The following is a 20,388-nucleotide window of genomic DNA, read 5'->3' as shown; positions in this document are numbered from 1 at the left end:
AGTAACTCCAGGATCTGCTTTTTGTATGACACTACTGCCTATATTTTTCTGTAAGAATGATGTGTCTAATGTAGAAAACTCTTTTAATCTGTTTTGTGTTTGTTCTATTGTAGGTGCTACATCATGGACAGCCTCGTCTTGGCGACAGCCATCGTTTTAGTGTGACCTCTGACCCCCAGGATACCTTCTCCAGAGAGCGTCTAGCTGGTGTATATCAAGACTTAGGTAGCGATAACTTAGAGCCTGTTTTGTTTACAACCTTGATGGAACATCCCATAATACAGGACTGTTTACAGATGTGTAAAAGATACAAAGCACCTGTAAGTATCAAATTAATACGCAATGTATTGGTAACTCGGATGAGATAATGTTCGAGGCTACATAAACACTAGACACTCCATACCCAATAGATTTGGGTAAAACATTCACATGAAATACACAAAGTCAACAAAATTCAGGAGAATAAGTTACTGAGATGTTATAATAAGTTTAATATGTTGTGTTACTCAGTCAAAGCAAGGGCATGAGGTAACAATTGTGGCAAAACTGGAAAATAATATGCCCCAAATCGTCATTAGAAGCAATATATGTCAGTTGTGTTTACGTAATTTTTCTAATAAAAATGAAACATACATGATGTACTTATAAAGATTTTGAAGTTATGAATTCATGTGTAAAGTATTCATAAGAAAATTTGAAAAAATAAAATATACGTCATTATGCCATGTGTGAATGTATCTTTCTCTATTTTTTTCCCCACAGGATTTGAAATCTGTGTTCACCACTGGAAGTGTAGCACCAACAGCAGATATTGATACACATAGCCTTAAAACTGCAGTGGATTGAATTATTCCTATATAGACTCTACTAAAGACTATATATTAAATGACAAGCCATATTTTCCTAAAGAATTGAACTCTACTACCGTCCATGGTGTGTGACCACAACAAAGGATTTGAAGATTTTTGTACATTATGTCAAAAAAAACATTCAATGGTATATCTCCATATGTAGAATCTGTGTAGAAGTTGTAAGATAAATCTGAAATGTTTGTAAATTCTTGACTGTATGTATTTGTATTAATTTGGCAATAAAGGTCACCTGACCTGCCTCTCTGTATAAAATTGCATCTATACTGCATACTGGTCTTTCCAAATAAAGATATCCCTGTGTTCTTGATAACTAATTATTGTGTCAAATGTTTCACTATACAGTTTGAGAGAGACATGTTTGGCGCCCTCACACATCTGCCTACCCCTCTCATCAGAAGCCCGAGGAGGGTAGAATGACATAGTGAACCCTAGTCTAGATTAGGTTAATTTTATTGTTGAATATTTTACTTGTCTCACGGCAATGAAATATAGTATTTTAGAATACCCCTGGTACGGTAGTACACAGATGCGTTGTAGTCCAGAGAATCCTGTAGGCATGCAATAGAGCTTTCCTCAACCATTCCTGTACAGTTCTATTTTAACACAGTTCATAGTGAAATGTGTAGAATTCAAATTTATTTCCAACACTAAACTCTACTACATAACTGAAATTATTCAGCAAGTCTGCTACTAGCTTGTGTATAGGTGTAATGATAATACTATACATTTTCTGAACCCAATTAAAAATCGGAAATTCAATAACAGTCATCACTTGTGCAGTGGCCAAGTGCCCTAGTGTTAAAGCAGGAGGAAACCAGGGTACCTGAGAACACCTGCGCTGTTCAATCACACTGAGCATCACCCTTCCCGTATACAGATCTGGTTAATTTTTAATCAAACCCAGTTGACACTGAGCTGGTTTGAACCCAGACAGCAGTGGTAAGAGGTGTACGACCTGGCAACCCTGTATGGTAATCAGATAGACAGTACATTGTAATACTCCTTTCAAATAGCAAATATGAAACATACCACACAAACATTAATTTACAATGTTTTTGAAATAACACAAACCGTAGTCGTACATGGTTTGAAGATTAGTATTTATTCATAAAACAATATGTCATTGAAACTGATGTGACATTACAGCACTTTAAAAACTATACACACTTTACATGGTATATACTTACAGAAAATATGGCCTGGATAAAACCAACACAATAGTATCTGTAAGATTCATGCCCTGTATAAAGTCATTTCACTTTCATGTAAAATCATGGTATTACTTGAAACCAACTGGTCATTTTCAGTACGTTGTTGACAGCACAGTCCAAAACTGCCAAAATGGAAAACGGTCAAAAATTTGCTTTAATAATAAATCACCCATTGTAATGTTTTGTGATAGATCACCTTTGGTTTATAAAAGAATAGTACAATTTGGAAGAAGTCGTGATCAATGATAAACCTGAAATTATTGCTGTACATTTATACACTCTGACTTTACTGGCATAGAAAGTATATACCTGCTTTGAAAACTGTTCACACTGAACAATATGTACTCCTAATGATCACTTACTTACAAATGTAAATATCCAACTAAGTAGTCTGTAATAAGTTATGACGGAGACTCTAAGAAGAACACACACATTTACAAATGTTTACAGAAATCTACACATCACACTAGACATTTCATCATATAAATTATTCGTAGAGAAATGTTTAAAATTCAGATACAGATGAATATATATATATAAATTTATCAAATATTTGGTTTGAAGTACATAATACCTTGATACATCAAACTGACCATTCCAAATACAAGTCGGCACAACACTAAGATCTCGCCACTGTAAAAAGTTCCCCTCAATTCATGTCTTGTACTTTGATGTACTATTTGTAGATATACAGTATTTACATGTGACCTGCGCATGTGTCAATTTCCTTTTAAAATTTATCTGATTGAAAACAATGTCTATGGAATTATGACAAAAAACACCATCCCAAAACAATGAAGTGTTTAAATCATATCAAACCAAATCAAATCAAATCAAATCAAATCAAGCATAACTGATCACTTTCAAGTTCAGGAATCATTAAAAATCATTAAATTTCAATGTCTTTGTCTTGGAATGTAGTGTTGGATGATAGTATGTATGGTGTTTCCACATGTTTTCTTGGCTACTGTACAATGGGACATAATGAAGGAAATGAAAATTTACAAGAAAAATTGTTATCAGAATGGGTAAGTATTAACTTAAGTTGACTTTCATTGGTCAAGATACATTCTCTATGTTTAGTATTTTACACTGGAAGTAGTTCTATTGTAAATTTCTTGAAGCTACCTTCTTCTTCAGTTCTCAGACTACCAATAATATCTTCATCACTGGAAGATAAAGATATGAACATCAAACTTAGCTCCTAGTTACAAAGAAAGATGATCACTGTACAAAAATAAATTTTAAGAGAGAGAGAGAGAGAGAGAGAGAGAGAGAGAGAGAGAGAGAGAGAGAGAGAGAGAGAGAGAGCGAGAGAGAGAGAGAGAGAGAGAGAGAGAGAGAGAGAACTGCTTTTATTGCTAGTTCTTTATAAGTAGCTATAGAGTGCTCATGATTTTCTAACTTCCACCGAACAAGGTCCTTGTTCAAGAATTTTTGTTCAAAACAGTGATTTACTCATTTTTAGGGACAGTATGTACAACTTTTTACACCCTCATCCATACAAATACAAGTATCATCATTGTCTTTGCTACTGTATTTAGCATACTGACATTGTTAGGGGTGATGTGAAGTTACTACAAGGTTGTCACTGATTGGAAAACATACATACACTTTTATCACTCATTAACAATACAACCAACAGATGTGCTTGTTTCCTTTCTTTTCTAACCAATCATTACATTCAGATTCAAGTCATTACAACTGACCCTGCATGTCTATGACTATACAAGATATGTATGTTTGTTAGTCAGTATGGATACAAGCTTGACTAGCTTTGCTATTTCTTGATCGGTTTTGCTATGTATTGTGTATATGTATATATTTTAAGGTTAATTTTATTATATTAGTGAATAAACATTTATTAGCTATGGTAATTGAAATGAAATACTGAGAAATAATCAAACTGTGTGTATGACTTACATTAGCTCTGTTTCATTATAACTGAGATGTATATTTAAGACTGGTATAAGGCATCTCACCGATATCCTCTTCTTCAGTTTGTCAACATTGTCATCATCATTCAAAGTGAATCTATCAAAGAAAATATAAAGAAACAGTTCAAATACAAACATAGCAAGACTAAAAATTGGATACAAGTAACAGTTTTCAGTTTTCAAAAGACAAATATTGTGAGAGTAATATTACTCTTTGTATTGAATTCCCATCATGAAAAGTAAGTGACTGCCATTTTCTCTTTTTTGTTATTTTCCCCTTCCCCGGGCCCATTTTGTGACAGCTGGGTTAAAAAGTATATCTTTGAAGATTTTATATCCATAAAACATTACTTCTGAGAAACCTTTAACCTGTTATTACAAATTTCACATTCCTGTGATATATATTGCTTAGATATTCCTAATAAGAGAATCAGATAATGTTTCACTTACCTGATATTTTCTCCGGTGTCGTCATCAGCAATATCTTCACCTACACTCTCAAGGTCTGAGAAATCTTGTTCTGTACAAAGAAAAAAAGTCATGAGAAAGTGTAAATTTGCATATACTCAGCTTTTGAATTTAGGAAATCACAAAAAAAGAGACTGAAGTACAAAGGGAAGACTGACCTTGTTCCACAAAACTGATTTCATAATACACATGGTTGGTTTTCCTGAAAGAGCTCGGCCAGATGTACCCTTTGCCTTTAGGCCTGTAATAGGGTTTCTTTACCATCTTGGCTTGGTCTTCAGCACTCATTCCAATACCATACACATAGAACAGCTTTTTTCCTTTGGCTTTGGTAGGACCTTTACTCACATACTGGTATTTAAAGGCATCCTCATTTGTCTGGCTTGCCTCTACAAATCACACATGATACAGAAAAGATTTTTAAAGATCAGAAATGTAGCAAAGTCATTGTGTGTCATCTGTCAGTATTTTGCAGAACTTATCACTTTGAACACATTTACTGTCTGAATCAATCAATATCCCATATATAAAATGAACTGTTGTAAACTTGCATGGTCTGCATTTTGCATTTCACTTCCCTGATCCATTGGAAAACATACTATGAAGGTTCCTGACTTACAAAACATTCTTTCATCATGATAAATTGTAAGCATAAATAGAAACAATTGACAACTGCCATACAGAAAGTGAGATTTATTGATGTCACAAAGTTTATTTGGAACATGAAATCTTTTGAAGACAGAAACATTTACAATTTGCCATAGATGTATTTAACACTGTCTTGAACAGATAGCCATTGCAGAGAAAATTGTTCAAATGAATGTACAATAACTGTTAGCAACATTCATTTGTACATAATTAAGAGCCATGATAAACAATCACCCTGCAAGAGTAAATGTGCTCATAATCTTACATTTCTTACATAATGAATGAGGTGTCACAAACATATTCTACCAAGGATGAACAGTTACTTGAACTGTCAACACTTTGAGTGAGTATCACCTTCTTTGCATGAGAATGAAAGTTCACAGACTCTGGGTTCATAGTTACAAATGAAAATTTGAAATTCACAGTCAGAAAATTCTTTGGAAGTTTCATGTCTGAGACAGCACACATCATAAAATCCCATTACCCCTGACAATGTCAGTGAACTTTGGACTTTACTTTCAAAAATGTTTTACGACTATGAGTAGGATTTTGACTGGACATGTTTGTAACAAAATAACACAATTTTTTGTACAAAAAAAAAGAAAGAAAAATAAACGTTTTCCTGCACAGAACATTTTTCTGACCTTCATTACTGTTATCTACAATACTAGATAGATAGATTTATTTCAGTAAAGGGCCACGGCCCATCATACAAAGAAAGTAATATTTCACATAAAAGGATCGGTCAAAATGAACAGAAACTAATAAATTCTTAAATACATAAATACATAAATGGCGCTATGGAAAGAAAAGAAAAACATTTGTAGATGCCAGGTATAACTATAATTGAACAAAATCTACAATTATGGTATTTCTAATTCACGTACATATTTATGTTTTTATTCTTTATATACAAGTAAGTTTGCTTACCTTCACTGTAGTCGTCTAACCTAGCATGGTAGAAATAACCTGCTTTCACTTTCTTTGGGTCTGTTTTTTCATCATCTGATCTTCTGTACCTCACTGTCCCATGACCCAAGTCAAAAAGAGCTGGGGTATCTATTAACAGTGACTGTGAATAGAATTTATATAAAACTTTTAATTGTTTGCTTTCAAAACAATATTAGCTTAGTGATAATGTAACATGGTACTGAGTGCACATACAATTAATGACAGCTGTGAATGGAAGGGAGAACATCACAACTTCAAAAACAGGCAACGATATGTTTAGGCCGGCTGGTAACTAACATAAATTATTCATCACATCAACACACACTCAGTACAAATTACAATTTCACAAATACCTGCACCAGTACGTATAACAGGAAATGGTTTCGAGATTATTAATAGTGGGTTTTTAAAATGCGTAGTTCAACCTTTAAAATCAAAGTAACACTACGAGGATTCGTTCATGGCCATATGCGTATGGCCTGGGCATAAAACTACCAAACTGCAAGGATCTCCGATGAAGGATGTAAACAAAAGCACTGTCTCAATGTCGGTGACAAAACCAAGAACGGATTACCTGTCGGCCTTTCGGGGCATTTTTCTCTGCAAATTCCGCTCTTGGACTCATTGGTACCCCAATGGTGGGATTCCTACTTGCCCCAGAACCCATGACTGGGCTCTGGAAAGGTAAATTACACTTCTTCTGCCTGAAAATATCTCGACGTACTTCCAACAGGTGTCTTGACAGGTCGCCGTTTCCCTATGACGTCATTATCCTCTCAAACATTCAACGTTGAGGGAGTTCATGACCCTGTATATTTTCTGTATTTTCAACATTGCAGATTCAATAATTATTTCATCACAGTAATAATAAACACGTTTTATTTTTGAAAATTAATCATTTAATATATATTTAGTATTTAAAATATTTAATGATGTTCTAATTAATAGCTATGTAAGTTGTAATTGATCGAACAAATTGGGGGAAGTGACAAGCTACAAATGCATGAATGGTGGGTAAAGGGATCGGCAGGAAGAAGTGAAGCCCTTCTAATCTAGACGTGAAGGAGTACAAACATTGCTTCCCAAACATTTCACTCTGTGCATGTAAGGTAGTTTATACTGTACTTCAAGATGCATCGAAGAGCCGGTGGAGTAGGTGCTATTAACAAGAAGCGGCTTGCAGAAGCCAAGTTCAAAGATAAAGGAACATCTATAGCTGCAGATCAACTGACTCAGATGTCAAAACAACTGGAGGCCTTCAGAACGTATCTGGAGGACTTCGCTGGGAAGCACAAAAATGAAATACGAAAGAATCCCGAGTTTCGAACCCAGTTTCAAGAGATGTGCGCAACTATAGGTGTTGATCCCCTAGCTTCAGGGAAAGGATTTTGGTCAGAAATGCTCGGTGTTGGTGATTTTTACTACGAATTAGGAGTCCAGACAATCGAAGTATGCTTGGCAACACAGCATAGAAATGGTGGCCTTCTGTATTTGAATGAACTGTTGCAAAGAGTAAAGACCACACGAGGAAAATCCAAGCAGGCCCAAGATGTTAGCGTTGATGACCTAATGCGAGCTATTAAGAAACTGAAAATCCTTGGTAATGGTTTTACCTTACTGAAAGTTGGGGATGGAAATAATTACTTGGTTCAGTCAGTGCCAGCTGAATTAAACATGGACCATACAAGTGTATTGCAGGCAGCTAAAGACACTGGACATATTTCAGTTCCACAACTTAAGAAGCAGTTAGGATGGGAAGAAGAGCGGTCCACACTAGCAATTAACTATATGGTCAAAGAGGGACTTGCTTGGGTTGATGACCAAGCAAGACCAGAAACATTGTATTGGTTTCCTGGCCTTTTTGCTGATACTTCATAAGCTTGACATAATGTGCAATTGATAGAATTATAGTTATATACACAGATTTTGCATCCGATTAGATTATTAAATCATTATTTATCGATTCATTTGAGATATATTGTATTGATATTTGAAATGTAAGATGCCAGTAATTTTACTGATGTCAATCAAGTATTTGCAGTACATCAGCACTTTTATAATAAATGTATGATGTATAAAAATACCTATGTATTCAAGTAGTCTTTATTACCAAAACTAGCACCACGGTATGCCAAATTAGTCTAGAAAATGTTTTGATTATTTTGGTCACTAGAAGAGCTGGTTGAAAGCTGTGGATTCATACAGGGGGTCACAAAAGTTGGTCATTAATAGAGAGGGCCAGAATAGTTGACAGTTGTAACATATGCCATGTCGTTCTGCCCTCATCGTGGTTGGCTGATGTGTGAGGGCGCTCCAACACAGCATTTCTTAGACTACACATTCAAAGTGTCATTCTTAACAAGTTGAAATAGTTATAGACTTTGAATGAATACATTCCCATTAAATGCATGAAGAATATTCAAATACTATCTGTAGGAATGAAATATCCTCATGGTTGCCTAATTACATACTGCAGCGAACATGATGGAGACTATCAGATATGCTGTGCCCCATCAGGCTACTCTTGTGCTATCTGATAGGTGATGCAAGATGCCCTAATATGCAGAAAATACATATTGGGATTATGCCAGGGAGTCTAACCCTATCTCTATCCATAACCCAAACTCCCTAGCTTGAATACAAATGTTTATCTATTGTGCAGTTGATCCACTGTTCTACAAGTAACATTCTTGCCAACATAACATGCATAAATTAAGATACACCAATCATTAGACTATCACAACTTACAGTATTTTATTTGCACACGCCAACATATTACAGTACATCTTCTTAATTGATATCTTTCAAAAATAACAAAATTTACATACATGTCAAAATTCCACTAAAAAACTGTACTCTTCAAATGGATGGATTAAATGCTACAAAATCTGTACATATTCAAAAATAAAAGTTTCAAAGTTCAGATTGAAATGATCAAACCCCTAATTAAAAGCATGAAATTACATAATAAGTACAGTTGACGTCATGGATCTATGATTTGGATGAAAGAGAGTACTGAGACATTAAGATTCATGGGATGTATTCACAAAAATGTAAACTAGATCATTGCTTGGGTGTACCTCAGAAATTAAAGTAAGATTACTGTGTGCGTAAATTTTATAATATTTCACCCCTCTTTGTAATTTGGGGTTCTAATGTTTGGGTAAAAATTACTTTACATGTAATATTGTGCAATCACACTGGCCTTGTTTACTACTCACTTGGAAGTAAAATTTTTGTTTGCACGCCATTGCTAAAACTAATGTATCTCCCAAAATACTTTGGATTTGTCACAATTATTGGAGCTGATTTCTTTTTTTAAAGTATGCATAATAAAAAAGGTTGCTTGGAATGATTACAATGTCCACTTGTATTGTGGCTGTTCAATAAATCAGTTATGGTAAGTAGGAGTAGATTTCAGACGAGTTTGTACTCTATGAGGTAAAGTGGTAAGGCTTGGGACGGATGGAAAACTACATATTCCTGACAGCAGCCACCGGTGACATCACCACTGGCATGGGATAGACGACCTTTGGTCTGTGAAAAAAAAAGGAGCAAATATCAAGATCCATGGAAATTAATCTATGCAGTTCAATAAACATTACAGTGTTCTACTTGTTTCTAGGTAGACTAATGGAAACTATAGTCTCATTGCCAGACGTCGAGATATTCGTCACTCTGTAAAGGCGAATGAAGTGTGCCCAAGTGGTGAATCCGTGAGGAGTGAGTGACTTGTCATGAACAAGTGAAAAGTATTGTACTTTGTGTCTTGTGAAAAGTCTCTTACTTCTGATTGCTTTGCCGCTCGAGGCACACATTGTGCACCTTACAGAGAGACGATTGTCACAACATCTGGCAGTGAGACTACGGAAAATATTATGATTGTATGTGTTCCGTTCTAAACTTACTTTAGCTTATTCAGGTAAAACATGTTTACGCCAAAATAAAACCGTGTGAAAATGGAATCACTTGAAAAATGGTAAATTCTGAATAAGCATTGGTACTAAGGCATATTTATTTCAAATCACTACATGTACTCAGCCATGTAAACACAGTGTAGTCACAAATTGTTTATATGCCAACATACAGTGAAGCTAAATTATGAAAAGTGTCTTTCTGCTAAAATTGTTGTGCACCAAAATAAATACATTCGGGGTAATCTCAATCTGATTAAAATCCGATGTGTAGATAGGCTACGGCTTTTTTTATTTACCTTTACTTCATCGTAATTGTGTCTCTTACATGTGCCTTTTGTCTTATAGATAGGCGGTAACACCAAGACGACAAAAGACACATGTAAAAGACACAATTACGATGAAGTAAATTAAATTAAAGAGCCATAGCCTTTGATTTTAATCATGTTGAGGTAATCTATGCAGTTTGATTCTTATATTACAATTTTGTGTTAAAAAGGGTTTTTGTGAACAAACAGACAACACAGTGTACAGTAGCAATGAATGAAATAACAGTTATAGTAATGTACCAGACATATTTGGTTTGGTACAATTATTTTACAAAGTAAAGTTTCATGTATCTTTGTTTTATAATGACCAATCCAAAGGTGAGTATGAAATGTTCAATTGCAAATTAGTAAATACCAGTATTACTTGAAATACAGTATTTCTTGTATCTTGAATATTTCAACTCTAGAGTAAAACCGATATAAGTGAAACAGGCTATTGCCACGTGTTTGTGGTTTGTTTGTTTGTTTGTTTGTTTTGTCTCTCCACAATTCCGCTTATAAGACACTCAGTCATGAAACCTATGACCTTTGACACTCACCAATATACAATCATAACCAATAGATGGGGTACATCTCGTTGCATCTTTTTTAATGACTGTATTTGTGTGACCAAGACCAACTTCAGCTACCAACAGTTTTCCAAGCTAAAACACGAATAATCAGTAGAAATATTAAAATTCAGAGTGTTTAGTGTTATAATTATGGAAAGTGATTGAATAAAAAAAAAATGGCTGAAATGTTGAGACGAGTTTTGCTAATATCAGTAAGTTTCTTACCATTTGAAATACAAAATATGATTTTTTTTTACCAAGACAAGTGATGGATAATTCAATTTTTTGGCTGATATTCTACCCAGGAATCTTACTGAGGAAAGGTATACAGCATAATTGACAGTTGTTAGTTGTGTGAAAGAAAGAGTTGCTGGAATAAATTAAAAGTCATACAGAAATTAGTTGCAGGCTAGTAACCTCAAGGCTTGAGTGTATAAATTGGTCAACTACTGCACTTTAAATTACAGCAAGTTAGTTTACCTTTTGGCCAGACACATGTCTAGCCATCAGTACAAAGATATGTGAAGATTAGTCTTCAAATTAAGAAAGTTAAGTGGCCCTAGTTGTAAGATTAAGTCTTAGAAAAGTTGTTGTGATCCCTTTTTCAAATACTTACAGCTGAAAATTGAGCAGCTTTGGATGCATACTGGGAAAAATACAAACCAACACCATATTCTCCATGTGAAAAATCTGGGAAAAAAAGTTTGAAACAGTTTTTGTTTTAACATACAGCAGTATTTTATAAATTAGTAATAATATGCCTACCTGATAGATTGCCTATGGGCCAATAATTGACAAGTATGGTAGGCTGTGTTTTATGATTTCAATTTTAAGAAAACTCTGCTTCAACAGTATTACATACATGTATTTATTACCTTAAATTGTAAGATAATAATTATCAGAAAAATGAATACAGCAAACCATAATTTATAGGTTGAACTGATTTCATCAAGACTGACACATATAAAGTCAGTCGTATAAAAAAGATACATTTTCATTTTGATTTCAGTAAGAGAAATAAGTGAACTAGCAAAAAGAAATTCCAATTTTGTCACATATACAACCCAAGTTTATCCATCAAAATATGGTGGTTTTTTTTGTTTCCTACATACACTGGTCATATATTACAGTGTTTTTGCTAAGGGCGGTAAGTAGGTAAAATCTACCAGGGTTACCATGTCAATTTACCTGGGTTCCCAAACAAAATTACCATAGACTCTAACACTGCCATTTTTACCCCTTCCTCCCTTTCTGTTCCCCAACCTTAGCAAAAGCACTGTCAATATACATACCTTGTTCACTGAATCCATTCTTTAGAATCTTTTGTAGTCTATGTGGTCTTTCAAGACTTCCACAGTAATATAATCTTGTACACATACTGGGGTCTGTTAAATTATGTTTTGTGGTTTGGAATGCTTCTAGTCCAGTACGACATACGTTAGCCTGTAAGACAAGGGTGAGACACAGTAAACAGATTTATTCATTCAATTATGACACTCAATATTTTGCATTTTTCATTTTCTTCTTCAAAACAAATTACAGGTGGAATTTTGGATTTCTAAAAACACATCGTAAATTAACACATTCCTATGACAACAACTGTAAGAGCCTAAATTTGTCCAGAAACATTATTGATTCATTAAAATCAAACAGATATGTTGCTTTACTCTGTTATATGTCAGTAAGTTATAAATGTTAACCTTGAGGTCAATTCATTTGTGTCATTTTCTTTTACAGATTATATCATTGATAAATTTATCATTCTGCTGAAAAATTAACTTAAATGGATTCATACATCTGAGTACAGATGCAGTGCTTCAAAGCACACATATATATATACATACATGTATATATACAACACATGCGAACACACATACATATACACGGAGACAAACACATGTACACAACATGCAAACACAGACAGACAGACAGACAGACAGACAGACAGACAGACAGACAGACAGAAAGAGACAGACAGACAGACAGACAGACAGACAGACAGACAGACAGACAGACAGACAGACAGACAGACAGACAGACAGACAGACAGATAGATAGAGAGAGAGACCGACAGAGTCTCACTGCTAGACCCTTGGGGTAACCTGCTTACTTTACAAGTGACTGAATGGTCACCAGTGAGGGCGTTCGACCATAGGTACTCATCACCTTGCAACTTTGGCAACCTCCAAAGTACAGATCCAAGGTCTTACTACAAGACTAACAGACAGACAGAGACAGAGAGCGAGACAGAGAGAGAGACAGAGACAGACACACACACACAACAGACAGACAGACAGACAGACAGACAGACAGACACAGATGCACACCAACCTTTGTTAACATTGTGACTTCTCCTGTCTGAGTGACAGTCACATCTTGTTTGAGACTCTCTTTAAATTCTTCAATGATTTCCCAATCAGAAGTGGAATACAAATCAGTTGTTAGTTGGCACAGCAATGATTCACTTTCCTCATCTGAAAGTTGATGAACAGTGATAATGGTAGTCAATTAATTGATTAAAACTCAGCAAACTGGGCCTCAAATAGTTGAAGAATGAGTGGATAATTCTACTGAAGTTACACCAAATATGTTTCATTTGCGTTTTTATTTATTTTTATTTATAAATATAAATAAATTCATGTTTAGCTATTCTTGAAAGATGTAAGATTTACTTCACTGAGGTGTCATTTTATACCTTTTGTGTATGGATACACTGAGATGGACACATGGACAGATGGAACCTGTTATAATAGCCCCACCCTCAGACACTGCTCAGGAGGGAGGGAGCTAACAAAAGTGAATGAATGTTATTATACTTATCAGCTTTTACCCATAAATTTCAAAATCATTCTCTAAAACAGCCCCAATTACATCTTCGTATAAGAAGAATGGTTTACAATGATAAGTTTCTGAATGCTAGAATAATTCAACAGACAAGCTTGCAGCTAACCTTGCTACCTGGTACATCTGAAAAGTATACGCAAGCATTTCATTTTGTGATATGAATCAAAATTATGTTTCTCATTCTGTCACAAATTGCATCCACATGTTATCTAAAAACAAAAATAAAATGTTACCATGATTATCTTGTGCATAATTTTCCTCACTGTGTTTACGGGCAATTTTCAAGACATCAACTTGTTTTTCTAGATCCTTCAACAAAGTATCAGTTGTCATATCTCCATCTGTAAAATAGTCAATATGTTAATTTCTTTACTCAATCAAGGAAAATATGAGTGACAGGAAAGGCATATATATTGGTAACTGGTATTATAACAATTTTCAGTGAATGTATTGTTGGTTGTCTGATTGGAAACAAATGATACTCCACTTACGGCCAGTGGAGCATTACAAAATTGTCTGGCATTGTTGACACATTTAAACATTGACATATGTACCCCCCCCCCCCCCAGAAAATGGATAAAGTATGCATCAGTAAAATCTCTTAATATGCAATAAAAATCATCTGTCACAACCACAAATATAAGCTCAGTTTATGATGTATATTATTATGATGTTGAGGGAAAAGAGAAAAATCTCTAAATATTCAAAATATCACAAAACCATAGAAAACATTATGCTGATGGTTGGTACAAGATGACATACCTTGTGCCGCCCCTGCAACATCATTGACTAGTGGTGAAAGTCCTGCTTTCAATGTTAGAAGCCTGTATTGTAAGAATTCTCTTTCTGTTTGGAGAAGTTGAGAAATAGAAAATTGTCAATTGTTGTACAAATAAATCACTCTGAAGATCACCAAATGTTGAAATTTAATAAACCAAGGTAAAATAGTACAACAAACAAACAAACAAACAAACATCTTTCTTAATAAAATGTTATTAGTCTAGTATTTCAATATCTATTACCAATTTGCTTCCGAACAGAAATGATCCACTAAACATTCTTTGTAGGAATAATCAAGAGTTCATCATAGGAGATAACAAACACAGTACAATTTAATTTCCATTCTATCCCTGATGAGGAGATTGCAACATCGACAAGTTTTTGATAATAAAACATTGACTGTATTAACTACAAAGCAGACTTCATCCTACTCAATGTTTTCCTCAAGTTCAAGTTTAAACAACATCTGAACTGGTACCTGTACGTCATGGTTGGACTGATTCTATGTTTTTTTCAGATACATTCTTTATTTATGAAATGCTTCCTTTTTAATCTGATTTCATCTGTTAACTATATCTAACATCAGTGTTATACAAAACATGATAACTTTGTGAAAACTGCACAGACAACTTGTATCAGACACTGGAAATATAATATATGTGAATATATGCAGGGATGTAGATAAGGACAGGTAGCTAGCAGAAAAATGACTGCTTACTCTGCCATTACTTGTCAGCTATTTTTTCAGGAATTTTGTTACTTTTCTAAGTTTGGATTTCATTGGAAAGGGTATTATTATCAGCTCAACATGTAATTAAAATAGCACCAGCAGGGCACACTTTTAATCCTTGAATTTCAAAAAACTCCAGGGTAGGGGAACCCCTGTAATTATTGCAATTTTACTTTTGAATCTTGAAATTAGCTACATCCCTGTACATGTCTATCAAAACTCAAATGAAGGGACTCAGAGCAAAATACCAACTCATCTAGATGGAATATTGTCATAGTACTTGGAGCACACAAATGATGAAGACATACTTACCTAGATGGAATTTTGAATGTTGTAATTTCTTGGTTTCACTTTGTAAGTAAGTTATAATGTCTTGTTGAGATGCAACCTGAGATCAAGAGAATTGGTAAATAACACTTAACGATAAAGGACATCTGATCTGTGTTAGCTCAAAAGTATTTTGCATTGTATAATGCATTTCACAAAAACTAAGGTACCTAGCTGCATGTGGGTCTATCTCCCATCAGGTGTAAACAAGATTGGTTCTTTTTGAAAATGTGATGTTAGAGGGCACACTGCTTATTATAGCCTAGTAATTATTAATTGAGATGAAGTCAAATGAGTTCTCTCATTAACATGAGGGAATGCAGTGAAAGTCATCTAACAGATTAGTTAATATATAGACTAAAACCTACCAAGGCTCTGAGTGTGATTATTTCATTTCTCATTCTCTGAGTACATGCATACTGACTCTGGTATGCTTCTCTACTCTTCTCTGTCCATTTCTGCATTTCAAGTTCCATTTCTCTGATATCTAAGACTGGATCACTTGCACTCTCTCCCATCATGGTTTGAGCTGACATTAGAAATAATGACAATGCTATCAATTAATGACAATAATAACGTCTAGAAACCTAGATCTTATAGAGGGAGTTGATTCTACATGTAAGGCATAGTTGTTAGGTAGAAGTAATGGTACCGGTATGTACAAAGGTACTGTATTTATCACCAATGAACAAATATCAATAACCATAACCCTATAACATGGAAAGATGGTTTAATGCCGGACCCACATAGAATACAATTTATACTTTTCTACTAATGGTTTGATTTACAAGTATAGCAAGCAAATTCCACTGTGACAATAGATTAGAATTTAGAGATTACAGGGGATCAAATTAAACTTGTAGATTGATGAATTAATTACAGCAGACAACGTCTAAAACTGAAGTAGCTGTAATTGAAACTATTTTGCTCATGTTACATAATTTTATTTTATTTGTGTTGGTGTACTTGATGGACCATGAAACCATGTGTGATTGCCTCACTATCAAACCATACCATCATCTTTCCCATTGTCCCATCTATGCTGTGACCATCTGTATCTCAGACGTGCGCATGGGGGTCACCATCATACAATCAGTGATGCTGTGATTTTTTTCTAATCATGCTGTACATGGCATCAATCTGTGAGCAAATTTATAATCTGTGAGCAAATTTACGTAAGAAGTAGACTTCTCGACACCTTTAAAAGCCAGTTTAGATTGTCCACTACTGCTAAAACAACATTCTGATAATCATACTTTCTATTTGATGGCAGCTGAGCTATATACTGATTGTAGAATGAAATTACAATGTATATGACTTACTGGTAAATGGTGGGAGATAACACATGAGAGTACTATTGGTCCAGTTGTCTGCTAAATCTTTGTATTTACTGTTCAACACAATATCATCTGTGTATCCATAATGGGCAAAGAAACTGACAGCAGAGTGATCAGCATACACAACTATTGCATCATAGTGGCCAACGACGGACGGATCTTTTAAATTCTATGAACATGAACAAGAAATCAACAGTAAAATCAGTCAGATCAAAATATATCTATGTTTACAATAACAAAATTCTTCAGTTAGACTCTTGTTGAAATGATAAATTATAATTCTTCAGTCAGACTTTTGTGGAAATCATAAACTTATAATCAATATCACTACATGTATTTGGTAAAGATCTCAGGATTTTTTTTTCAAATATAAAGATTCAAAACCAAAGGTCCAGAAGATTCTGTGATTTTTCTACCTGCAAATGATATCAAAAAGAAAAGAGTGGGACTGCCTATTTCAAAGAATAATTTCCTATTAATACAGGTAGATTTCTTGTCTTGTAGTAAGATCTGTGCTCAGAAGATTGGCAAACAAAAGCTGAGGATGACTGTACCTGTGGTGTACAACTACTACAAACCCTTGACATAGCCTATGGCACTATGTGACCTGTGGTGTGCTAGCCCTTGACATAGCCTATGGCACTATGTGACCTGTGGTGTGCAAGCCCTCAACATAGCCTTTGGTACTATGTGACCTGTGGTGTACAACTACTACAAGCCCTCGACATAGCCTATGGCACTATGTGACCTGTGGTGTGCAAGCCCTCGACATAGCCTATGTCACTATGTGACCTGTGGTGTACAACTACTACAAGCCCTCGACATAGCCTATGGCACTATGTGACCTGTGGTGTGCAAGCCCTCGACATAGCCTATGTCACTATGTGACCTGTGGTGTACAAGCCCTCGACATAGCCTTTGGCACTATGTGACCTGTGGTGTACTATCCCTCGACATAGCCTTTGGCACTATGTGACCTGTGGTGTACAAGCCATAGACATAGCCTTTGGCACTATATGACCTGTGGTGTACAAGCCCTTGACATAGCCTTTGGCACTATGTGACCTGTGGTGTACACCTATTACAAGCCCTCAAAGTAGCCTATGGCACTATGTGACCTATGGTCATTTTTAAAGTTAGCAGAATTTCCTGACAGTCTATCAGCTAAACTTGTAGATTTTATAAAGTTACTATATTACTGATGGGTAGTAATATCACATAGAAACCAAACAGGAACTGGTATACAATGTAAATTTTTTCACATTAAAATTTCACTGTAGTTACAGCAGTTACAATTTTCTTCCATGAAAGTTTGCGATATTTCTTTTTACTACTGATATTACTGGTAGCTTTCATATATTTATATCTGCTCAAAACACCAATTTTTGTAAAGAATTTCTCAACAGATAAGGTATTATAACAACTAGTCTTTACCTGTAACAAGAATTTCCCTAATCCAAATTTTCGATATCTCTTCCTAACCCCCAGCAGGTCAATCTGTAGAACCTTTTCTCCAGGTCTTCTGTTGAAGAGGGAAAGAAAAACAAGAAATAAATTACATGTTTAATCTTCTTTCTCCCAAAGAGTTTGGAAGTCGGGCAGTTTTAACCATATCAATTGCTGTATACATGGTTTGATTATGTCTGCAGTAGGCCAGTAACCATGGTAACAAGGAACTAAGAATACCCAAGAAGAATAATGTAGAGTCAAAAAAGTGACTTTGCGCATGTAAATTTTGAGGTCTCTTCTCATGCTATGCAGGTATATATTCACAGACTAAAAAAAGTATGTTTTCAGGTATCGAGAAATATTATAATTTGTGGTAATTTTATATTTCCGACCGACAGTACTGTAGCTAGTGAAATTATACACTATTAATTTCTGGACAGATACTGACATCGTACTCAAGTAAAATGGGTAATAGTCTGCCAGTTTTACTTATTCAAATGCTGTGAGAGAAATGCATATTCTAAAATGACTGACAATGCCAAAAAACTATCCAATTCTAATTCCATATGAATAATACATAGAAAAATGAAGCAATACTCTTTTACTTACACATCTGATTTTTCCCATGTTGCACATGCCATAAGTCTATTTTCTATTCCGACTAATTCTTCCGGTACCTCTTCTCTTGTTTCCTTTGCACCACGCCTCTTCTTCCTTCTTTTCCTGACAATCTTGAGAAAATCATTCACTCCTTCAGAATGATCTTCATCTTCACTTTCACTGTTGGAAAATAAGAAACACTCGAAGAAATTAGTCATTTAAAAACAAATGAGTGAAAATTATGACAGACTAGGATGAGAGTTTCTTTGTCTTATTTGGAAACAGTTCCAGCTGTAATACATTGTCCTTGTATCTATTATTAGATTATTAGATATGTACCCATGATTACTTGCATTACCGTAGTATTCATGCATACTATTGGCATTTGCACTGCAATGCAATACAAAACATCATAATATATCTGTATGCAAACTGAAACTTATGCAATCATTTCATGTACGCAAAATAATATGCACAGCAGTGTTTTTTTATTAAACAAAAATATATGTTGGATAATCACATATAATAATAAGAGGACCCCATAACTTGAGTGTCTGTGTGGGTACTCATGATATTTACACTCTTGCTTGCAGTGTTTTCTGCTGCTCTTTCACTCATGAAATAAAAGTACTGCAAGCACTCACGCAAATATCTCAAGTATGCCACACTGGCACTCATGTACCATTGGGATTCTGTCATATGATAATAGTATGCATAGAGTAAAAAAATGAAATATAAGAGCATAAATCTCATTACTTGGAATGTGTAGTTACTATGGTAACAAAATACCTGTCTTCGTCATCTTCCTCCTCTTCATCTTCAAGGTCAGTGTCACTAAATACATCTGCAAACTTTCCTGGTTTTTCCTCCTCCTCCTCCTCCTCCCCCTCTCCCTCCTCTGTTTCTTCTTTCTCTATACCATTTTCTTGTGGACTTCCTTCACCTTCTTTTGGCTTCTCTTTGTCATCTTCTGCATTTTGTTCTTTATTCTTTTGTCGAATTTTCATTTCTGCGATCACATCTGGAGGGCAAAACAGATGTGACGATGTGTCATATATACCTGATATGTTTCGGTGCTTGCATGAAATACTGATCAGGTTTTCTATTTGTTTGTATTAGATGCAGGTTACCATGTTGGGAAAGATACTTTGTTTATTAAAATAATACTTTTCCTTTCTTATCAACCCCTATGCCATTTAGTTATGTCTAGGTGTTGAAACCTACCAAAGGGAAATAACGTCTTGTTCTATTTCACCCTGGGACGATCTTTCCAATGTACATCCCGTGAAATGACCATTACCATGACCTAACCTCTCAGCTTTGATCTCTCAAATTAACAATCTAACCCCCACACCTTTCACCTCTGTTAATTTGATGACCTGTCCCCTCATATCATCTCCATCAATCTGCTAACCTGATCTCTCACCTTTTGTATCTCTG

The 20,388-nt window shown here is 35.0% G+C and overlaps 4 protein-coding genes across 6 annotated transcripts in view; 2 read left to right on the top strand and 2 right to left on the bottom strand.

Moving 5' to 3' along the window:
- LOC144436183 (sperm flagellar protein 2-like) overlaps positions 1–1,166 on the top strand; it is a 37,374-nt gene extending 36,208 nt beyond the window's left edge. For all 3 annotated transcript variants that reach the window (XM_078124903.1, XM_078124902.1, XM_078124901.1), the window contains 2 exons: positions 114–320; positions 763–1,166. In XM_078124903.1, the coding sequence (XP_077981029.1) occupies positions 114–320; positions 763–846 (291 nt within the window). In that variant the 3' untranslated portion in view covers positions 847–1,166. The remainder of the gene's footprint in view (positions 1–113; positions 321–762) is intronic.
- Positions 1,167–1,982: 816 nt separating this feature from the next.
- On the bottom strand, positions 1,983–6,841 carry LOC144436338 (uncharacterized). Its single transcript, XM_078125110.1, has 6 exons — positions 6,662–6,841; positions 6,067–6,208; positions 4,647–4,877; positions 4,471–4,540; positions 4,007–4,117; positions 1,983–3,252 (listed from the first exon to the last, which is right to left on the bottom strand). Exons 1-6 carry the CDS (start codon positions 6,752–6,754, stop codon positions 3,171–3,173), a joined length of 729 nt encoding a protein of 242 aa, XP_077981236.1. The 5' UTR covers positions 6,755–6,841; the 3' UTR covers positions 1,983–3,170.
- A 280-nt stretch (positions 6,842–7,121) lies between these two features.
- Positions 7,122–8,090, top strand: LOC144436564 (vacuolar-sorting protein SNF8-like). Its single transcript, XM_078125382.1, has one exon. It carries the CDS (start codon positions 7,219–7,221, stop codon positions 7,963–7,965), a length of 747 nt encoding a protein of 248 aa, XP_077981508.1. The 5' UTR covers positions 7,122–7,218; the 3' UTR covers positions 7,966–8,090.
- Positions 8,091–9,504: 1,414 nt separating this feature from the next.
- On the bottom strand, positions 9,505–18,989 carry LOC144436965 (uncharacterized). Its single transcript, XM_078125832.1, has 12 exons — positions 18,958–18,989; positions 18,334–18,421; positions 16,885–17,068; positions 15,931–16,091; positions 15,548–15,623; positions 14,488–14,571; positions 13,959–14,066; positions 13,213–13,355; positions 12,174–12,324; positions 11,498–11,571; positions 10,870–10,974; positions 9,505–9,624 (listed from the first exon to the last, which is right to left on the bottom strand). The coding sequence occupies exons 1-12, from the start codon at positions 18,987–18,989 to the stop codon at positions 9,505–9,507; spliced, it is 1,326 nt and encodes a 441-aa protein (XP_077981958.1).
- Between the last annotated feature and the right edge of the window lie 1,399 nt (positions 18,990–20,388).

This window comes from Glandiceps talaboti, chromosome 6, assembly GCF_964340395.1.
Source record: "Glandiceps talaboti chromosome 6, keGlaTala1.1, whole genome shotgun sequence".
Taxonomy (NCBI): domain Eukaryota; kingdom Metazoa; phylum Hemichordata; class Enteropneusta; family Spengelidae; genus Glandiceps; species Glandiceps talaboti.
The sequence above is the reverse complement of the archived record's forward strand: the minus strand, read 5'-3'. Positions and strand labels throughout refer to the sequence as shown.